Below are 23,791 nucleotides of genomic sequence, written 5' to 3'. Positions count from 1 at the left end.
GGTACTGGTACCTTTACATACAAATCTTCTAGTATTTAACATCAAGTACCTAGCAATAAAAGATAGTGCAGCCATAATGTAAATGAGGAAATATTAAAATCTTGCCTTTCCAAAAACTGTCATTAGCATCTTAGGAAATAATTTTTTAGACTATAGGCTGAAGATTTTAAATCCTCCTTCACAAAACAAATACTGCATTCAAATATGTGACAATGACCTAGCATTTAAGTTTTTCTTCCATCCAGAAAAATATTCACAGTAACTTGAAGGGAACTTTCAGGAAAAGAGAGAGTTGTAAAATGAAATTTTATACCCACAACAGCATTATTTTGACCCATAAAAATGCAAAGCATATGTTCACATCTGGGATTTTAATAGCTTATTCAACAAACTTGTCTTAGCTATTATTCCGCTGCATTCCTACTGAAGCAACATGATGAAGTCACGGTAGAAAACTCTGGCATCAGACATGTTCCAGATGTTCCTCTGTACTTGATTGAATCATTGCTTCACTGAGAACACTAGGATATACAGAACTTCCATAAACTTAAATATAATTGCTAAACAATTTTTTCTGCATTTTTTATGGCAAATATAATGTATGCATCATGTAAAGTGGGTATCACAATTCCAAACATACTGACTGCAGTAAGTTACAGTACTGCTCTAGCCAAGATCAACAGTTGGTTTTCTGTCAAAAAGACAGAAATTCTGACTCAAAGCTGCATCTAATTATTATATCTTCAGAGATGAGAGGAGGGTTAATGATTCAAATTTGGTTTGTATTTTTTAATAACCTGCTTATAATAAACAGTGTGAATCTTACCTATGGATTACCCTATGATTTGATAAATTGACTTTGAGTGCTTCCAACTTATCTCTTACTGAATTTGCCAAATTTCCAGGAAAGCAACTTTGAAAGAAATTATTAAAGCATTACTTGCCAGGCTATGCTTGATTTCAACTGAATCAAGGAGAGTGACAGATGCATGCGGAACAGGACTAGAGCTCCTCTGAAATCAAGCACTTCCTACACAGCCTTTTATGACTCACAGCAGGAAAAGAACTCCAAGTTCACTCTTACTGCCTATATTTTCCAGGCTACTCACAGATATACACATGGTTTTTGAAGACCTTAAGACAAAGACTGACACACTGATGCTCAGTGTATGAGGACATCATTCCATGCACTGGAGCCCCACATAGCCTTGCAGAAAAAGAGATGAATAGGTTTTCTTGAGCTTATTTCCAGATACAAACATGTTTCCATGGATGATACTGGTAGCTGCTGATGCTTCTAAAAGGAAATAAGATGACTGAACACCAAAGACAAGTATGGAGAGAAAGTGAAATGGACAAAGCATTGCAGAAGTGGCCATGAAGGTCTGTATTTTGCCTGCCAAATATCCAGTTCTTTTGTTCTGACTCTTTTTTTTGCCTTATAAAATACAATCCAAACAGCACCCTGAGAATGCCTGTGAATAGCACAGGAAGAGAAAGTTACAGTGGATTAAATGCAGGAAAGGAAAACGGGCATAGCTGGTAGCCATGAAACAGAAAAACCCTAAACAGTGCTGCAGCAGATCAGTTCACTATGATGCATTTGGTCTGTAGCTGAATTATGAGCATGAACTGTCTCAAAGAAGATTGCAATCACACAGAGCTGGGAAAGGGGTATGAATCTTCAAAGTTACACAGATTCAGCAGAAAATCCCAAGAGCGGGGAGTGAAGATAAACACTCACTCGAATGCCAAACTCCTGTTGGTGCTGCCTGTGTCCATGTCTGTGCAGTGTTCCCATTCATTCCCTTGAATGAATGTACTGCTACAGGCCTCGGTCTTAACTGCAAGTGGATGTAACAAAACCTTTTGCTGTACACTAAACCTATGCCTCCTCTCCGTCCTATAATACCCATAGTCCAGAAAGCACACTGCTCTAAGAACCAAGATGAGAGTAGGACCATAGAGCATAAAAAAGGAACAAAAACAGAGCAGTTAATAAAACGAGTATACAAGACAGAAGGAATGGAGCTTGCAAAGATATCTAACTGAAGTTGTAACCACAGCATCTCAGGTCTCTCTCTCTCTGTAGCACGGATTCTCAGACGAGTCTAAATTTATAACTCAAACACATTATCAACAAACCCCACAAAATGTTATTTTTTTCAACATTTTCAATTTATTCTTACAAAAAATCTGCATACTTTATTTTTTCCCTTGAAACTTTTGCTTTTTCTGTAATTATATCTCATCAGAAAAGTATTTCTGTGAAATCCCAGTTTATAGAAAAAATTCTTGGTTTGAGCCCATACTTTACTCTGTTCTTACAGTTCAAAAGATCTGCTGCTGTTTTCCAGATGGTGAACATATCCCCCTATCACTCAACTCTGATAAAATCCATCTGAATTTTTTATACTTACTTTACACATATACACATAGAATGATTTATTCTTTCAGATTAAAACTCTTAATGCATTACATTCATGAGGTAGTCAAGCTATGCAATGATTTTTAATAGAAATCAATACATGAGCAGTAACCTACAACTGAAGAACAGCAAACACATTTCAGAATCAGGCTGGTACTTCTTTTACTGTTTCAAGCAATTCTTTGTTGCTCTGCATCCCTATTCTCAATTGTCCCTATAACCCTATCTTCTATGTTAAAGTGATGAAATCTTAATTCACTTAATACCTATTCTAGATATTTTTAGATGCTAGCTCAATATACACTATATATCTACAGTGAATAGAAGTGGTAAACATTTCTCTAAAACAGACAAAGGCACATGCTTTCCAATGAAACTGTTACTTCTATCATGTGAATTCCTTCTTGCTGTTAAACAGTTTTTTTCCAGACTTCTATGACATTTGCTTTTTTCAGTGTTTAAGTAGCAAACTACCATTATATAGAATGGGACTACTCCAGGACATGGAAAAGTTTAGGTCAGAATCACATAGCTACCTCCTACCTCTCCATTCCAATGTCCAAGGAATCAATGGAATATGGGCATATTTCTATATTCCTCAGGAATCCAGGAAGGACCAGAGAGTAACCCTTTAAAGTGTCTCAAAATATAATACCACCACACTTTATTAGGTATTTTTGCTGTTATTTTCATAGCAAAAACAACTTGTTCTGAGAATGCCACTCCTAGAAAATAGATGGTTTCAACAACTATTTTTCTTTGGAGATTTTTTTTTTTTAGGCTCAGATGTGTATCACTAACTCCAACAGATGAGTTACCATTATTGGAATGAATATCATATAAATTACACTGCTAAAAACTGCATCAACTTCATTATACAGAAGCCATGATTCTGAGCCAGGTGTAAGCTGGAGATGGATGTGTAAGGAGAGTTTGTATATCAGTTCGCTTTTAGCTAATTTGGTTACATATAATAGTGTAGATATTTATTTTCCATAACACTTCTAGCTTCCTACTCCCTTTAATGAGATCCACCATGAAATGGGATTAAGTATTTTCTCTGAATGTCATCAGCCACACTATGAAAACTGGTACTCAGAGATTTAGAATTTTGTTTGGGTTTCTTTAAATATGAGCAAAGACATTCAAAATACCAAAACCTGAATCACTCTCCAAACTCACTCCTTTGGAATTTTAGAAAGAAGGTTAATAAAACACCTCAAAACTTCTCATGTTTAAGGTGTGGAAAAATCATTTATACTATCCCAAGAGGACAAATGCAAGTCAACTCCTCACTACAGAAATCCAAAAAATAAAAGAAACAGATAATAAAATAAAAAAAACAATTGAAATTATAATCCAAACAAGAGTCTGCTGGTCTATAGAAATTTCAAAGCACAAAGAAATATTTGACTAGAATGCAACAAGAAAACCTAAGAGGAAGCAGGGCTAGAAGTTCTGCTCTAAGTTATTCACGTTTCCTAAACATCCATCAAATTAGCACCTATCTGGAACATGACAACTAGAATAATGACGTTTAAGAGAAGAAAACTAGGCCAATTAAAGCAGTTCAGTTTCTGTCCTAATGGAAAACAATTCTCTCATATATCTTGTAATGCATAGGAGCATCCTCTGCTATCTTGGTCCTCAATGCAGCATATAAATACTGTTCTTATTTGGATTTATGCTTTTAATTTATATATAGTTTATACCTTGACAACAACAATTGCAACTGTATCTACAAAATTCACTGTGGCATCCATTGTGTAGGGTACAACTGCATAATCATACAGCACTGTTCTTAATTTCAAAAAAACTCCCATAGTAGCTTTGATGACAGAAACAAAACACAAAAAAGCACTAAGCATCTAATATTTTCATGGTATTGTGCCCCATTTCATGACAAAAAAAATTTTAATACAAACTTTATTTTGTAGTTATGATATATAATTGTATTTAGGAAGACGACTCAGGAATATATAAATAATATAAACCTTTGTGTCTAATAATATCTCTCATAAAAGGACACCAGAAACACTTTCAAGTAATGACTAATGTAGTCCTATGGTGTGTAGAAATTCACCCCTGCAAAACTGTTAAGTGTTTACATACGGTATGTCTAGTTATATTTGCTATCATTTTGTCTCTGAAGTACTGAATAGGCTGCACTCCCTGCTTCAGGGAAGGTCTATTTGATGTTAGAAGAGCTGGAAGAAACTTAGAGTTCCTACAAATCTTTGTGAAACCAAATAGACAAACAGCACCAGAAGTGATGAGACACAACGTGAGTAGTGATGAAGTGAGAAACTTTACTCAGACATGGCAGAATTGCTACTTATAGGCTACTGTCAACCCTTAGCGCTCAGAATGCATAACAGGAGCTGAAGAGAAATTTTCAGATATTTCAGCAGAAGCCCAACAAGCAAATATAATTAAGTTTTACAGGCAATTCTAGGACAAGCAAAGTACAGTTTGATCAGCTCAAAGAAATTTAACGAGTCAGCAAATTGAAGTAAAATTGAAAGTTTTCTTTTTGAGAAATAATAATTATAGATAATAATATTAACCCTGTAGAATTAATACAGGCAATGTTCAGATACTCGAGAAAATATTTTCTTTATTGTCTATAAGACTCTGAAGAATTAGGCTGCATTATCCCTTTAATGTTTTAAGAAAATGCTACCCATACCTACTGCGCATATTATATATATATTAAGAAGTCACTGAGCTCTACAGACGTGTGCACCATGAGACATACAAAACAAATGTATTCAAAATGTGTGCATGTTGATAGATTGCATATGGCAAGAAAATATTCCATTAGGAAGTGCAAGCATTCAGGAAAAGCTGTTTGCTAATATGCTTAAGAGTCTCTGAAATTATCAGATTTCTATCTTCTTGTAAGTTTTGGGAAGGAAAACACAAGAACTGTTAGAGTAGTCCATAGAGCTAGATCCATTAATCAGACACACAACCTGTGAAAGTTAGGCTTAGAAAGTTGATACTAAAATAACAAATTCCTTTAATGGACCTTTTCTGTATTCATCACTGCAATAATGTCACAAATGCCAAAGATAAATTGATTTAGCTTGCTGTTAAATATTAATGGCTTATACCCATTAACATCAACAGCAGCTTGTGGACTGAACTTGAAAAGAGCTGTCCCTTAGACAGAAACAGAGGACAATTTGTCAGATTAATTAATTGCTGTTCTTTCTTACATCTTTCAGAGGTAATGACTGTAATTAGCTCTTCACTTCCTAGAGAAAAATGGTTTTACAGCACTAATTACATAAAAAAGGTTTTTGTATTCTTATATAAAAGAAATCCTCTGATGCTGCCAAAGTAGAGTCAATTTAACTGAAGATTACACATGAAGTTTACATAAAAGATGAACTTCCTTTCTGATCAGTGACTGACTGAAAAACAGGTTAAACATTGTAACACCAGCTGCATAGGTAGACTATAATCAAGCAAAGCTTCCACTGCAACCTGCAAGTAACTTTTTATAATCTTGCAAGACAGAAAGAAACCATTTGAGACAGTTTAATGCCTAAATTGTTATCCATTAAGACACTGTTTTCAAACTTCTCACCAATATTGTCTTATTAAACACAGTCTGTAGAGATTAAAAGTTATTGGGGGAAATTTAGAAATAACAGAGTGAAATGTATCAGCTTATTATACATAGAAATTAAATTAGATTTTTTAATACTTTGAACATATAAAACTATTTAAAAAAAAAATTTAACATTGTTCCCACAGCCCCTGAAGCACACTACTGTTAAAAGCAGCTCAGCATAATAAAACATCCCTACTTAGATAATCACTGTCATACCTGAACATATAAAAAATCTGAAAAATATTTCTTCTCACAATGTTCTGTTTGCCAGTGGTGAAGTGAGACATGAAAAAGCCAAAGACTAGACCAATAAAGCACTCAAGCACCTAATTTCTGTTCACTTCCCAAACTACATACAAATCCAAAACTAAAACTCGAGTCTCCACTGGTAACTGGATTCAACTAGCCTCCCCCACTACTTCTGCTTCTATCAAGGTTCTGAAAGTGCCTTGTCTACTAATTAGATATTCATGACCCTTATGGACAGGTCAAGAAAGGTTATATCATCCAAGGATACAGATCAAGATCTGCATTCGAAAACAAACTGCCAAATGAGGAAGCACTCTCATCATCCAAACACTCTTTACCAAATAAAACAATGAGCAGGCTATAGGAAACACAGCTTCCACTTCTTTTTTTTTATCTGTCAAAGCATTCAATCCATACTTCAGACAGCCAGGACATCCTACACATTAGGGTATAAGTGAGAAGACAGCTCCGGTTTTTAGCACTGAACAGATCCAAGTATCCTGAATTATGTTACAATAGGCAAGACAGAAAATGAACACAAGTTATGTGTGGTTAAGGCACTTCCTGGACTAGTTGAAGAGGTACTGACACATACTTTCATATTTTGTCTGAAACAGATACAATGTGCAAGTAACTGCTGAAACCAGGTGCTAATCCAGAGACTCCCTCTTTCCAAAAAGTTGCACACCTGTATCTAAGTGACTCATACTTAATTTGTTTTGGTTCAGTGAAACAGCCTCAACAAGAGAAACTGGGGGAAAAACAGTTTTGGGATGTCATATTTCAGATAATTCTACTTTGGAGCACTACTGATCAGGAAAAAAAATAAGTTATTATGCATGACATGAACTTTTCACAGAAGGAAAGATGGCCATTTCCCCGAGTTCTCTCACCTATTTTTAACCAATGTGACATCTGTAAACTTTAATAATTACTCTGAACAGACAATTATATTTTTTATAACATAACATTACAGAATTGCAGGTGAAGCCAGGTAGACACTCTTCACACAGTGTACTACAGGCACAGTATTGCCACACAGCAAGCACTGATCTTTCTTATCTACATCAAAAATTGCAAGCACTGAGAAACAAATCAATGCTTACCATTCCCACACCACAAATCGTTCCATCGGCCAAAGGCATGTGCTGAGTACGACAACCTTTGTGAACACCTTCTGTGCTTGTGCACCATAAGCGTTTGCATTGTTTCTGAAAAGAAAAACAGATTACTTTTTTGTACCTTTAACACCATTTTAGACAGTAGTTGTGATATTTGTATTTTCTCATACTGTGTGGGCTTACTGTTTGCTATTAGTACTACCATTTTCCACAGATAAAATGCCACAAAATTAAAACAGACCTTGATTAAGGCCAAACAGCAAAGCGGAATATTTGAAAGTGATCCCATGAGAGTAATAGATAACTTCGTTTTCTATTTCAGTTGGAAAATTAATTTAAAAATATGCAAGAGCTTATGGATAATACTATGCAGCACAGTTTCCACATAAATTCCCCACAAAAAGGCTCTGAGTTCAACAAGAATTAAATATACTGCCTATAAAATTAAGAAGAAAGCCTCCTTTTCAAATCGTTAAAAGACTCTTAACAGACAAATAACCCTTATGGATTATAGGATTTAAAAAGCAGTCTTCAGAAACACCTTCTTCAGTCTTTGAAGTACCCTTTCCTTTTCTTTTCTATAATATTCCCATAAAGCGTGACTCCTCCAAAACAACAATTTGCCTCACCTCCACTTAATTCAGTCTGAATCTGATCTTAAATCCTCTCCTTCGAACAGCTCCAACAAGCCATACAATATTAGTAGAGGTATTTTACAACTTAGTACAAAATCTAACACTGACATCCTCACAGTAATGCATAAAGTCATAATGTTTTATTTGTGTTTATATTGAAATGGCCATATTAAGTTTTCACAATACAACTTAAGTTTCAATATTAACCTAGTCAAGTTTCCTTTCCATATCTCAATTTTGTGTACAAAATGTACACTCTATCAGGCTCGAAAATATTTTTTCACTCTCTGAGAAAGTAGGGAGTCATTTTGGACCATTTAGAACAAATGTTTGAGATAACATATTAGCTTTTAAGTTATAAATTTTTAAAAGAAGCAGAGAAGCAAGACCTGTTAATGTAAGATATGACCAATAATATGAAAACATTTGCAGAAAGTGTTGCAGGAAGCCTTAATTTATGCAGTTTTAGATCTTTTAAAGGAATTATCACAATCACAGATGTGGAAATCAAAATGAATGCATCCTACTTTTTATTTCTATATATTTCTTGCATATGAAATTGCAGTGATGTGCACTAAATGCTTCCCCATTCAGAAGAATATAACCTGAACTTTTACTTATTTCAGGATAAAATTAATCCCAAACCAGTAATTTTCAGTAACTTTTTAGTATAGATTGAGCACAACTTTGTCTGGTTTTCACTCACCAGATATGGGCACACTTGTGACCCAATACCAAACGTAAGTTCACACTGCTTGTTGACATCATACATTGACCCAGGCAGCTGAGAGGAAAGATCATATATTCTTTCACTAGGTTTGTCTAGGAGGCATTCACCATAGCCAGTACTGTTGTAAAACAGGAACAAAATGTGAATAAATCACTCTTAATTCATTGGAAACCTTCTCACTACTCATCCAACACTTACACATGTATATCTCAGTGGAGTTATGGGTTTGCATGCCTACTTGCCTATATAATGACTTTAATTAAAATTCATGAATAATTAAACCAGGTTACTTGGTTTTCCTTTTTTTTCCATTTTGCATTTAGATCCACCAAACAAAATGAAGTTGGTTTTTTTTCTGGTTGACATTGCTCATTAAAAAAAAAAAAAAGGAAAGAAAAAGAAGATGGTACTGCCTAAATTATACTTATCATTTATTTTTACATAAAAACTTCAGAAAATAAACAGTTCCTATTCTAACCTATTAAAATCATACTGAAGATTTTTTCAATAAACTATGCCACTACATTTAAAAAAATAAAAAATCCTTTAGCTTTGTATGTTCAGTGCAACTTTAACAAAGTCATGAATCATGTATTTTTCTGGAGGACTAAGGCCCTACAAGTTAAACCCTCTTAGGTTAAACAAAAGAGCAGTGCAAAAACTGTATTTAAGCAATACCTTTAAAATGCTTCTCAGAAATACAAGAAATTGGAAAAAAAAAAAGAAAAATAACACTCTAAACCACAGCATTATATTGACACTCACTCGAGAAATTCAGTGATATATTTTTGACTGCATTTTGACCAGGTCCATGGACTTGTATGATAATTTAAAGTTGGAGCCATTACGTGATACTGATGTTTAATTCCAGCTTCTTTACATTTAAAACTGTCATCATGAGGCACATTAAATCTAAAAAGCAAAACAGACAAACTCCAAAACAAGTTCAGCAATAATTAACTAAAACTCTCCTTGCTATAACAACAAAGGTGTTTTCAATTCAAACGAGCTTGAAAATGCCTTAAAATTTAATGGAACTCAATATATCTATCTGATATTATGGCAATAGGTATCTTTAAAATGCCTTATATAATTCTCTCCTTATCCAAATAGCTTCCTGGGTACAGGAAGAATTTTACAATTACATAATTTTTTAGCTCAACAGAAAAATTCCAGTGTTTTAGGATTATGCCACTGTATATTCTCCTCAACTGTATATACAGGTCATGGCTAGACTGTCCACAAAATGTTACTCCAATATTCCCATCGTAACTCTTACTATTCAGTAACAAAAACTACAGAGCACATTAATATTATACTTCATGCAACTAAGACATCATCTTATTTTACATCTCAGCTTAAATACCATGACAAATAACACGTGTCTAAAGGAACTTGCAGGAACATGGAAATCAACAAGCTAGCTACTGAGCTCTGTAACTTCATTGTTACCTACACAGTAGCATGCCTCATGGAGCTAGAGTATAGCACCTTTCTGCCATCACTGATGAGGTATGCTTCATAAAATAAAATGCTGTCATCTCCTCTTATTTTTCTGTGTAAAGTATTTCTCTTTGTCTTACTCTACTGTATTCTGAAAGGATCAAACACAAGGAAGAATATTTCTGTGTTATATTAACAATTGTCTTTTCTTAAAGGTAAATTCCTAGCAGGGTTAGAATGCAGTTGAACTTAGCAGGGCTATGTTGTACACCTAGGGTATGTCCCAGTGTCTCAACCAGTTCATATGACAAAAGGACAGAACCTAGTTGTTTGGCCAGTCTTTCCTACAATTCAGGATACCAACCAGGTTATAAATTTCACAACTTCTTTACCTCTAGGTGACGAGCAGAGCTGGCTCACTGGAAGAGGCAAAAATAATGACTCTTCTAAAAGGACACGTCAGACTGCGCTCTCTTAGAAACGTAGAGCCCATCACTGGAAATTGGTTGTATCCAAAAGGAAATAAAAAAAATTACCTGCCGGGAAATAGGTACTTACACATGTCCAAGCTCATGTGCTATAGTGAAAGCAGCACTCAATCCATTTTCTTCACTTACAGAACAGCTGCGTAGTGGATCACACATTGTACCTAGCTCTGCTAAACCTGCAAAATTGAATCCTTAAATAAATGCTTAACAGAACGAATTTTCATGTAGTGCTATGTAGTGCAACAAATACTATGGTTGAAAGTCATTCCTCAAGTATGCAGCAAATTTATACAACCCCCTGGCACCAAACTACATGCCAGGAGACAACAGCAGTAAGAAACGAGAAACAATTATTTTTGCCTGTGTGACTTGAATTTTGGTTCTATTTTCTGATTTATTCCTAATTGATTTTTCTCTGTACAGTGAAATTCTCATGTATTTTGTAATATAACCATACTGATTAAAAAAGAATAACTCACCAAGAGTATCACACTTCTCTCTAGCTCTGCAGATATCTTCCCTTGAAGAAAAATATTTATTTAAAATTATTACACCATGTAAAAGAATATTTTTAAAGTAATTCACTGTCGCTATACTAAAGTAATTGCAAATCTGATTCTCAATTTTTAATCTCACAGTTCATTCAAACAATTTGTATTCTAATGAAAGAAATAATTTAAATTCACCAGACTAAGCTCACAGTACTGTTTTCTATCTAGTGTGAAAAGAATAAAACTTAAAATACTATGCTATTTCTCTACAATGCAGACAGTAGACAATTATGATATGCTGCTGAAAAACATGCAGATTGCAATATACTTGAAACCACCTTATGTTGTGGACCGTCTGCCAAATTAACAATGTAAAATTCAGGACTAATATCAAACAGTGTGATGTGCTGGAGTGTGTCCAACTTGCACACTGGGGGGAAATATTAGTGAAAAAGAAGAGCAAAAGAGAGATTCTATTTCAATGAATGAACATCAGAACCTTCACTAAGGTTATTGGTGCACAGGAAGAATACATACTAATATTTAAATATTTTCCATTTTAAGCTTTTGATTGTTCTGATTACGCCTGGGCTATCAGGAGCTGACCATCATTGCATCCTTCACTGATTCCATTAAGTACAACACTGCCTCTATCACACAAATGTACAATAGCTAAAGACTTCATTTCCTTGTCACAATTTCAAGTCTAAGTAATTTCTATCATCTTTAATGAAAGGATCATCAGATGCTTATCAGCATAGTCAGAATAATTGTTCATGTATTGATAATCAGTGGTTTGGGAAGCAGAAGATAGTCTTCATTCACTTCAGCTATCTATGAACAATGTCAGGGGAATGGTTAAAAGCTGATGTTGTAAAAAAAACCTGAAGCATTTGTCTTACCTAGTTGAGTAGTTGTGGCTATTTTAGATACTGTACCTAGTGATGAGAACAGCAGTATCATGATGAGAAGGGTGAGTGTCATCCAAAGTGTTTTGTGATTGCTGCCATAAGCAAAAATTACGAAGTGTAGTAGCTGCATTAAAAGTGATAGCTGGTCCTTCCTAAGCAAGAAATGGTCAAAAATATCAAATAACTGGTTTAATATTCATGCACTTGCACTTACTGTGTTGTCATTTGTGCTGCTAATCTGTAAAATAATGACTGTGCATGGAAAGTCATGTAAGAGTTCCCTTAGGATCAGATCTGAATTAAGCCACAAGTCATCAGTCATGAGAACCCATTATTTTAAATAATGCAATGTGAGCATTTATCATGTGTTAAATATTTTTTTAAAAGTGACATTTATGATAAATAAATATAAACCCCATATATTAGATAAGCATATACTTCTTACAGTCTTAAAATATTACAACTCCTAGGGCTGAAAACACTCCATCAAAGCACTCTATAAAAGATGTCATTTCCCTGTCAGACTTTCACGTGTATAACCACACTTTAGGTTGTTATGCCATAAGCTTTCATATACTATCTGATTTATGTCAATATAGGTCAACTGGAGGTGCTAATAGAGAGACAGGGAAATAGAGGTATTAAATACACACCCTAAAGTTAACCTCACATTTGACATTTAGTCTCCTATTCTAAAACAAAATTTTACAGTTAAAGAAAATATTTTGTATTTAAAACTAAAACAAATTAAACTTTGTAATTACAATGAAAATTCATGCATTTTGTTTCTTATATTAGAAAGAAATCTTTTAAATATTTATTTTCCTTACCTGTTCATTGTGAATTACAATTAATTTGACAATAACTATATTTATAAGATTTCCAATACTTGAATCTTTATAGATTGCTGCAACCTAAAGAGAAAAAAAAGTCAGAAGATTAGAATATTTAATTCATCTGGTAAACCATATGTCTTTTAATCAAGAAAAAAATAACAAAGAAAAACAAGTCACTACACAAGAGATATATCATGCATCCTTCTGTACCTTTTACCCAAGGATATGGCAACAAATCAAAAGTGTTGCCCAGGTTTTAATACCCAAATAACGACAATTTTATATTCACTTCCAAATACTTAGACACCATGTTGAAATGTTAATGTAAAAAGTACATTCATTATACGCTGTAAAACCTGTAGTTTATTGATAAAATATCAAAGGACGAAAAAAGTAATATTTCTGCAACTATGAGGCATAAGCTTGTTTATGTGGATGATTTGTGCAATCAACACCTAACATAAAAGAGAGTTTTAGAAAGCAAATTTGAACAAGTAAATTTCTGCCCTTGCTTTTAGTGGAAGCTGGACTGAGTTGTAAATCTGTATTGCAAATATGCAAGACACATACACGAGTTTCTTTTCTCATCCATAAATTTTGTATTTACATACCCAATAAGCATTTTTATACATAAGTCTTGCAGACAGATAGTAAAAATCATGAGTCCATTCCATACACCAAAGTAAAGCACTTTGAAAGTTATTCTTTATAAAATCAGTAAAAAAGTTTATACCTTCTCAATAACAGCTTCAGATATCTCATCCATATGGATTCTACAATTTGGCTTAAAGCAGTTGTCGAATGACAGCCTTATGTAAACAAGAGTTGCCACTGTACACAGAAGTACTGACTTTCCTCCCTTTGAGCTTGTGCTAAGGCTGCCAGGCTACAAAAGTGATCAAGGAACTGATCCAGCTGCAAAATTATTATTATTTTTTTTAAATCCTGTTATACTGATCAGCATGATCTCATTCCTGGTGCAATTCCTCCAACACAGGTGCTCACAGAGGGAGAGATGAAGAAGAACAGACTTCTCAAAAGTCACCTATATTCGAACTGGCTCAAGTTGCTTGTAAGACTACAGCCTTGTAGTATATGAATTCTATTTACCTGAGATCAAGTAATCCTGCTAAAACTTGGAACTGACAGAGCACTGGCTCATGCCCCATCTTTCTCTAAACTGGAGAGAGTACAATGCACAGCATTGTCCTTCATTCATTTGTTGATATACAAGCTGGAAACAGACAATTCAATGAGAGTGGGGAAGGAGCCAGAGTTTCAGAATCCATGTGGAGAACACATTTCAGAGTAGTACAGCTATTGTTCGCTTCTTCCCATACAGACTCCTTTCTTGGTTACTAACCAGCAAGCATCCAATTATTCTGAGGTGGGAATAAGGAACATGTCTCAAATACTCACTGAAGAGTTCAATCCATTGGGCACGGACAAATTCAGAATCCTTTATCAAAGAAAAGGTGTCTGAAATGCTCAAGCACTATTTAGGCAGAACTTGATTAGAAAAAAACTACCATTTTTCTACTACCAAAATGACTTTACCACAACCAAGCTCCTAATGTGTTCTTCTACCTTGAGATCCACTTTGATAAACTTAGAAAGGATATTTATCTTCCCCAAAAACCATGTTCCTATATGAACTGTTCTCTTAGAAATAACATAACACAATTATCAAATTCATCTCAGCTTATGTAAATAACAGTAAGCAAGTTGTCTAAATTTCTTCAATAGTCAATGGAGAAGGAAAAGAGATGAACTATTCTGTAGATATGACTATCTAAAGATATGTATTTAGACATACGTATTTTCATACAAGACCGTAAAATAAGCTATTTCATTTCTTCATCCCTTTACTATGGAAAAAGATACGATTTTCAGATGTATGAGGCTGAGGGAGATTAATTCCAGCCCAAATCTTTCAAGTTTTATTTATATTTAGCAAAGAAACAGAAGATAGGTTCATATGGCATTCCAAAATCATGTCAGAGAGGAATCTGAAATGAGATCTGTGAGTATCTTTGGCTTGTAACATGAAGATGCTTGTTCCAAGGATTGACTCTCATACTATTTAAACTGATATAAGAGCTACTTACAACTGAGAATTTGTTACAACAGAAACCTATACAAGAAGATTACATGTGTATAGCATTAACAGAAACATCGTTCACTAGACCTGGTTGTTGCATTTGGCCTTGTAGATCTTCATGAGGTTCACATGGGCCCAATCCTCAAGCCTGTCAAGGTCACATTGGGTGGTACCCCTTCCCTCAAACAGCTCAATTGAATCACTGATCTTGGTGTCATCTAGAAACTTGCTGCGGGTGCACACAATTCCACTGTCTGTCATTGACAAAGATATTAAAAGTATTGATGCCAATATGGACCCTTGAGGGACACCACTCACTACTGGTTTCCATTTGGACACTGAGCCATTGACAGTAACTCTTAGGACACGGCCATCCAGTCAATTTCTTATCCATCTAACAGTCCACACATCAAACCCATAACTTTCCAATTTACTGGCCAGAATGATGTGGGGACTGTATCAAAGGCCTAACAGACATCCAGGTGGATGACATCTGTAGCTCCTCCCTTGCTCACTGATGCAATCACTCCATCAGAGAATGCCATTAGATTAGTCAGAAACATCTTTCAATTAACTAGTAAATCAACCTAGTTAACACTGGAACAGAAAGCTCTCAAACTCAGGAAACAGATGCATTTCACTGGTTGTCAAGTAAAGAGCATGCAGGTCATCTGAGGTAGTGACACAGTCGACAAAAACCAATACAGGAATTGTCCAGTACTACAAAGGTATATATCAGGTAGAACAGGCAAAGGGACTGAGAACTGAATGGGGGAGTTAACTAGGTTCAGCTAACACCAAACAATACCTGAGTGCCTACACTGTGACTGTCAACCTTCAGTGCAACATCAGCTCAGTTTCTTAAAGGCCTCCTGTACCATATATAGTATGTGAGAAGACGACTCATTTCTGATCCTGGGTGATTAGAATGATCCAGGCAAGGAGTCCAAGCTGGAGCCTTCTTGTGATTAAAACTTAGCAGTTCGAGTTCATGGCTGTAGTAGCAGTTGTACAGTAGTTGATGGATGTTCCCTCATGTACATTAATAGTCCCTTGAAAAAAATCTGTTACTGCTGTGCTGTCTGATGAGGTTATCCTGCTGACAAAATCTGAAAATGCAGAGGAGGCGAAGAAACCAACACAAAACACGGAGTTAATAATCCTTCTTCCTGTCTGTTGACACGATGTCCATTTAAAATATTAGAGAAAAAGTATATCTTCAAAACCCAGTACCAGTTACCCATAACTCAGAGGAGATGTATAGATGAAATAAGTATATAAGAAAAGAATATCTCATTGCACATCTGAAGAGAATCTGTTGCAGGACTTTCAACGCCATATATACACACGCCATCTGAATTATCTACTGGTTATCTCTGGAGATGAGATGAGGACTGAAATAATGTCATGTAGGTGCCAGAGGCTCTCACCAAATTCTGAAGCATACTTTCTCACATATTGGAGACAAGTTCAAGCTAAATGTAAAAGTAACACTGCTTTCATTAATCCTACATTTGAGTCAAAGTATGGATCCTTTGCCTCATGGGCACTTTCATGACCTCAAAACATTTAGTCATTACCACTACTTTTGAAAGACTGAAGAGCAAGACTCTGCTGATAACAAGCTGCCCTTAACAGCAAAGGTATATTCTCAGGCTGGCTGAACACGTGTGAAGAGAAAAATCCCGACAGTTGATAACCACAAACCAAATTTGAAGATTCACCTAGGGAGCTGTGCAGACTAAAGTAGTCAACTGAGACTTGAAATGATAGACCAATGCAGAGAACTATCAAAGATCTGGAATATGAGATTCTTAATTTTGGTGAAAAAATTAAGGGATAAGTACTCCCTGCTCCTGTATTCTAAAGATACCTCTCTCCATCATCTCTTATTGGAAGTATTCATGAAAAAGGATGATGAAATGTGATAGGAATTTAATAGAATACACCATTTCTTTACAATTTCCAGAACTACTTGGTTTACACTGATTTAAATACAGGCTTCACAGAAGTAGGAGGTAATAGCCAAGACAAAGTGAAATTAGTTTCAAAAGATTTTTCAGACTCCTAAAACCAGCATCCACACCACAGAAGAGTTCTGATTGCACAGCAACAAAGGGAAAAAAAATATATAAATGAAACTAGTTACCCTTTGGTGGAAGGATCACAGCTTTTACTTTCATGGAATTCTCAAACATTAAGTCAGACCTTGTCATCACCACAGCTGTGGCTGCCAGTTGACTGGAAGTAAGCTGGTCACAAAGTTTAGTTTCTCTTGATATCCCTGTTGTAACTGTCCATTAAAGTGTGACTGTGAATAATGGAAAAATACCCTATTTAGAAAAGGGACTAATAAACAAGCAAGTACGCCTAGAGGCTGGAAGATAAGTAAATGATATATCCAAATCCAATTGGACTACTTCAGCTCTTTTTTTCCTTTATTTTTTCCCTGAATATTGTATCACGAGGCCTCTTTTTTTTTTCCTCACAACCATGATACCAGGAGAATACAAACTTTCATATTCCTTGAAAGAAACAGGTATCGCTTCATAGGTTGCATGTCTTTTGCAGGCTCCAATAATCTCTTATTTATCACTGTAGTGATGAAAGGATGTAAGATATCCAGGATCCAGGAGATTTCTCCAGGATCTGGGAGATTTCTCCTTCACTTCCTCTACTGTCATACCCTTATTCTGTCATATATTTCATAAGAGTCCAAAATTGTCTGAAGTTATGAGATATGAACAGTCATTGCTTCACTGAATGTTATTTCTGCTGGTGTTGGTCTTACTCAGTTCTGTGCATATTTCTGAACTAAACTGGCTTCCACCAGTGGAACCTAATGCCAGAAGAGACTTCTCATGCAAATTTGCACAAGTATACCTATATGTCTCAGGGTTACCATTTTTTCTGCTATGAGTTTTAGATCATCTCCTGTCCCCTCATCCAAGTCATCCTCAATATACTATTCCTTGAGTTAACCAGGTAGATGTTCCACATGACACCTAGTAGAATGCTTTAGTGAAGGCAGAAAGAAAGAATACATTCCTTTTAAAGGCTGAGTCACCCTGTGTGCTGGTCTTGGCTGGGGTAGAACTAATTTTCTTCACAGTGACTGGTATGGGGCTGTGTTTTGGATTTGTGCTGAACACAGGGTTGATAACATACAGATGTTTTTGTTATTGCTGAGCAGGGCTTACACAGAGCCAAGGCCTTTTCTGTTTTTCACACTGCCAAGCTGGCAAGGAATTTGGAGGTGCTGGGACAGGTGATCCAAACTAAGCAAAGTAATATTCCATACCATTTGACATCATGCTCAGTATATAAAGCTGGGGGAAAGAAGGAGAAAGAAGAGGTTTGGATTGATGGTGTTTGTCTTCCCAAGTCACTGTTAAGTATGGGGCCCTGCTCTCCTGGGGATGGCTGAAGACCTGCCTGCCCATGGGAAGCAGTGAATCAATTCTTTGTCTTGCTTTGCTTGTATGTGTGGCCTTTGCTTTCCCTATTAAACCGTCTTTATCTCAACCCATGAGTTTTCTGGCTTTTACCCTTCCAATTCTCTCCCTGATCCTGGTGGGGGCATGAGCGAGCGGCTGTGTGGGGATTGGTTGCTGGCTGGGCTGAAGCCACAACTTACCAGGAATGCCTATGCTCTTTCTTGTGACTGAGATGGGTGCAAAGATATCCCTTTAATATTGCAATAACTCAGCAAACGATGACTTAGTCATGGTCATTACCATCTACAACTGTTTGATGAAAATATGCACCACGGCTATAATCAGATCATATCAAATGCCATCAAGCACAGCTCAGATATCAATGTATCCTTCCTTTCAGTATCTGAAACAGACTACCTCAAAAGATCATTTCACAAGATACAACCATAGTCAAGCATCTCTAGCCACTAGAAGCTACTCAGAGAAAGACATGAGTGTTGCTTGGCTCATTATTCACAAGATGGGTCCCAAATAGCTCAGAGCAAGACCTTTGTCATAATTAAAAAGTACCAAGGCTTCGCCTTAGGAACAGTCCTTGAACCCTGTACTACTTAGGAGAAAGTCATAGAGACAAGTACTTGTCTAATCATCAAATATCTAATCAACAACAACCACCAGTACCTAGGTTAAAACCACAGTAAATAGTACTAACAGCAGTGAAGCATAAAGATGGGCAAGTATGTGCCTCCCTACATACTGCAAAATTTCATAGAATCACTTAGGTAGGAAAAGATCCTTAAGATCATTGAGTTCAATCATTAACCTAATACTGCCAAGTCCACCAGGAAACCCTGTCCCTAAGCTACTACCAGGTATGGTGACTCCACTGCTTTCCTGGGCAGCCTGTTCCAATGCTTTACAACCATTTCCATCAAGAAATTTTTCCTAAGCCTCCCCTAGTGTAGTCTGAGAGCACTTTCTCTGGTCCTGTTGCTTGTTACTTGGGAGAAAGTATTGACCCCCAGCTCAATATAACCTCCTTTTAGGTAGTTACAGAAAGTGATAAGGTCTCTCTGAGTCTTCTTTTTTACAGGAGAAAAAAAGCACCCCACCTCCCTCAGCTGCTTCTTGTAAGACTTGTGCTCCAGTTCCTTTACCAGCCTCGTTGTCCTTCCCTGGACACACTCCAGCACTTTAATGTCTGAACACAATGCTTGAGGTGTGGCCTCACCAGTGCCAAGTACAAGGGGACAATCACTTCCCTCGTCCTGCTGGCAACATTATTTCTAATACCAGACAGGATGCCATTGGCCTTCTTAGCTACCTGGGCACACTATCACCTCTGTATTATCTGATGGACCTCAAGATGTAGCTATGTATCATTATGACATTTAATATACAGGCACCCTGGAGTTGGAATACAAGGACAGTCACAATTTAAAAAATAGTAGGCATTTTTCATATTCACATAGATACCCATATGCCAAAGAAGTCTAGCTCAGAGAATTCTATATGAAAAACACTTTGAAAATAATTGCTTTCAGTTATGTATAGTCATTAGTGAATAAACAAATACCCACTTTCATTTTAACCATATCAAATACACAAGATCATGTGGTTTTATATACACAGAAGAAACATAAGGTATAGAGCCCAAGCCAAGAAATAAATGCCTTGTGTTGGCTTTCTAGATTTTACTATATGAGAGATGAAAAGCACAGAACATTCCTGTAGCATTAGTACTAATACACTAATCTAAGCAAAAAAGGGGCAATATAGAACCTTAGTAGTCCAAGTAGCAGATGCAAGGAACAATATACTCATCTCTAAATTTTGAATGCAACAATATTAATTGTCTTTCAGATGCTAGTCATATAAATTAAATTATTAACCTACAAATTATTCAATTCTAATGACTATTTTTAAATTATGACTATATGGCAGAATCAGTAATGCCAAATAGTCTTAAATGCTAGTATGCATCTATGTTTTCCCAGAGTGCTATGGAAAAATGAACTGTTAACTGTTGCATAGTATGACCTGCAAAGAAAGCATAAGAACATTATTTAAATTCACTCCATACATATTAAGACAAAATCATTGGGCTGTTTTTAATGATGGAGGCAGCACACTGGTGTACAGGATCATTCCATACAGAAAATATTTAATGATCAATGATGCTGGTTATCTGTCACAATGGAAAAAAAAAGTGTAAACAAGGCTACAACTAGAAAAATTTTTAGTAAGACCTGTTACTCACTACCTTACATTTTACATCTCAGTAAATTATGGTAGTCACAAAACATTACTAAAATGACAGCAACTATTTCAAGGTCCTTCAATGGCAGCTTCATTTGCACAGATCTGAAAGACTACACAGTGAACAAAACAATGGACAGTCAAAGCCATTTACGTGCAGTTTAAGACAGGAATCTGTCTTGATGAAAATCAAACCCACCAGCTTATAACACCATATCATAACAGTACTATTTTACCATGATATTACACCTTTTCATGATTCCACAGTCTCACTGCGTATTAGATGATCTAAACGGATGCTGTCTCAGTCCTCTCCTTGAATGCATGGCCACCCCCCACCCACACTCCAATTTTAGCACTCACATGAATAGGCAGTCAGCCGAGTTCATGATCTGAGCTGGCCATCACAGCCCCACCACAGGTGGTTTTACATATCATGATTTCTTTTCAAAAAGGAAAGATCACAAAGCTTTTGCTGCAAGCAGACTCAGAACAGACCAAGTCGTTTTTTACTACCAAACTAACTATATAAGCAGTACAGTACTTAAATAATCAGGTACTTGATACAGAAAAAGAGGATAGTATCTCAAAATGTCTCATGAAACCAGACTGGAGGTGGTTTTGGTGCTTTTATAGTAAACTCCAGTGTCTTGATTAATTACTTCAGTTGCTAAGATCAAGGCTTCATGTTAGGGGCCTTGAACTTCCAGAACATAGTGTGTCTAAGATAAAGTCTTCCAGATACTAAACCTATGAGGGCAGTGCCTACTGTCTGTTCTGCTGATACAACACTTGGAGGAACAATAAAAAAACCAGTGCAAGTTAAGCAATCACGGAATTCTTTATTATTTTATTTATAATTTGACATTAAATAATGCCACTCTCTATTGTATTTCAATACAAAATTTTTTATAAATTCCTACAGCAAAGGTATGTAATTCAAAATACATGGAATATTTCAATCAGAACCAGTAAGTATTTCCAAGACATAATGTAAATAACATGAATACTCATATTGCCAACTTTTATGCAACTTTAAAGAAATTAGAAAATGCATTCCAGTTCCAGTTCAATGGGATTACTCGCATGCTGAGAGTTAAGCCTTTTCAGGTTGAATTGGATGAGTGACAAGACACTTAAAACCCTAAAAATATTTAGCAGTATATTTCAGTTCTTATTTTCCACTCACAAAAGAGTAGCAAGTTTACTTTGGTGGTTTTGTTACTGATAAAAAACCTCAAAGAAAATAAAAGAAAAATGGGCCAGGATTTCAAAGGTTCTTCTGAGAGCTAGATGTCTAAGTTTCATTAAAATTTAATGGGATTTATATGCTTAAAGTTTTTAGGTTTCTTTAAAATCCAAGCCAAAACCGAATAACCTTAAAAGTTTCAGAATTATTACAAGACTAGAGTATAATGCTTGTTTCACTTAAAATGCCAGCAACCTGACAATTTCCCATAACACGAGAAGTTGCTTGACCAGACACAAATACCAGTTAAATTCAATAATCAAAGCTATCTGTATAATGGTAGAAATGATAAAATTTAATAGTTTCATTTCTTTCCTTTAGAGGTTATTGAATAGGACTAATAATGCTTTTATTTCAAACACTAAGAGGCTGTGGGTTAAGAAATGACCCACCTGCATACTGATAAATTCTAATACAGATTCCATAGCAAAGAATGGTAGTCATTTGTTTTCCTATCCTTCACATTTTTTTACTAGTTTACTGAAAAATAATTATTATGGGAAGGAGAAGGATGAGAAGAGACTGAAGACTGTATATTCACTATTTGATTTGTATATGCATTATTTGATTTGTTTGAAAAAACTATATGTGAGGAGAGGGTTGGACCCAATGACTTCCAATTATTCTGATTCCAAGACATTGCTGAAATGCTTCAAGGAGAAGGGAGATCAGCTGGGATACGTATTCTTTGGAGGAGAGGGAGGGGGGTAGAATTCACTGAACTGTAAAGAAAATCTTTGAGAATTAAGATCTGATTTTATATTTTTTTAAAATCTGCATTTGTAGGAGCTCAACATTGCTATAAAAAACATCTTAAGAAATTTTTGTTTGAAGATTACACTCAGAAGTAGCAGATATACATGTTAATAAGAGCTGCCAGAAGATGCAAGCTATACATCTTACCACCTGGAGTGGTAGTCAAAGATATTACATTCATGCTAAAGAGGTAGTGTTTTATCGTATGCTATTACCTCAAAGCCAGCAGCAAGTGTAAGACCCTAGTTTTACAGTAGGGATAAGTAACCATAAGAATTAAATTGTAAGTTTTTTAGCAAAGAACTGGTATTCTTTCAGTCATACATTATATGTTAAATACTAGATCTTAAAAACAGTTCATGTATTGATTCTTTATAGCAGCAATTATACAATGCTTCTCTTATTTACCTAGAAGTCCAATTATGTAAGTAAAGAGACTTTAGAAACATTGCACTGTAAGGAAATGTAGTGGAATGTACAACAGCTAGAGATGCAGGAACAATGTTTTGTTCTTAAAAAAAACACATCCAGGAATTACATTACCTTTAACCACAATAACACCTTATGAAAATGATATCATAAATGTTCTATTTCATCTTATTGTAAAGTACTGTAAAAAACAGCTTCCATTTTAAAATAATGTTTTGACCACTTTGCTTTGTTTCTTGAAACAGCTCTTTATTAAAAAAGTCCCTATAAAAAATGGCATCTTTGGGATCATTTGTTTCTAAAAGAACTCCAAATTGGGTCTGCACTATAAGTTAAAGAGAAAAAAACACTTTCAGTACTGATTTTTTTTGGTAATACATGAACTTTCAGACTTTCTCACCACTGGAAGTAGAAAAATTCAGAAGACTTAATAAAATTAAAGTACGCTAATCTCCCTTAAAGTATAATTATTTGTCTTATAAACCAATAAAATGAAACTCCATCTTCTACATTTAGGTGCCTACATCATCTGTGTAACAGATGACAGCACCTCTACTGCCATCAGCTGGATATGCAGCTATTAGAGCGAGCAGAATTCAGTTGAGT

General features: G+C 35.5%; 1 protein-coding gene across 1 annotated transcript in view; it reads right to left on the bottom strand.

The window, feature by feature from the left end:
- Positions 1-23,791, bottom strand: part of ADAMTS20 (ADAM metallopeptidase with thrombospondin type 1 motif 20) — a 97,993-nt gene that overhangs the window by 54,899 nt on the left and 19,303 nt on the right. Inside the window, exons 5-12 of the mRNA XM_017829152.1 lie at positions 15,143-15,309; positions 12,949-13,032; positions 12,146-12,270; positions 11,196-11,236; positions 10,787-10,892; positions 9,551-9,697; positions 8,762-8,903; positions 7,406-7,510 (exon numbers count right to left, since the gene is read on the bottom strand). Of these exons, the coding sequence (XP_017684641.1) occupies positions 7,406-7,510; positions 8,762-8,903; positions 9,551-9,697; positions 10,787-10,892; positions 11,196-11,236; positions 12,146-12,270; positions 12,949-13,032; positions 15,143-15,309 (917 nt within the window). The remainder of the gene's footprint in view (positions 1-7,405; positions 7,511-8,761; positions 8,904-9,550; positions 9,698-10,786; positions 10,893-11,195; positions 11,237-12,145; positions 12,271-12,948; positions 13,033-15,142; positions 15,310-23,791) is intronic.

This window comes from Lepidothrix coronata, unplaced genomic scaffold, assembly GCF_001604755.1.
Source record: "Lepidothrix coronata isolate B3197 unplaced genomic scaffold, Lepidothrix_coronata-1.0 Scaffold159, whole genome shotgun sequence".
NCBI lineage: Eukaryota > Metazoa > Chordata > Aves > Passeriformes > Pipridae > Lepidothrix > Lepidothrix coronata.
The sequence above is the reverse complement of the archived record's forward strand: the minus strand, read 5'-3'. Positions and strand labels throughout refer to the sequence as shown.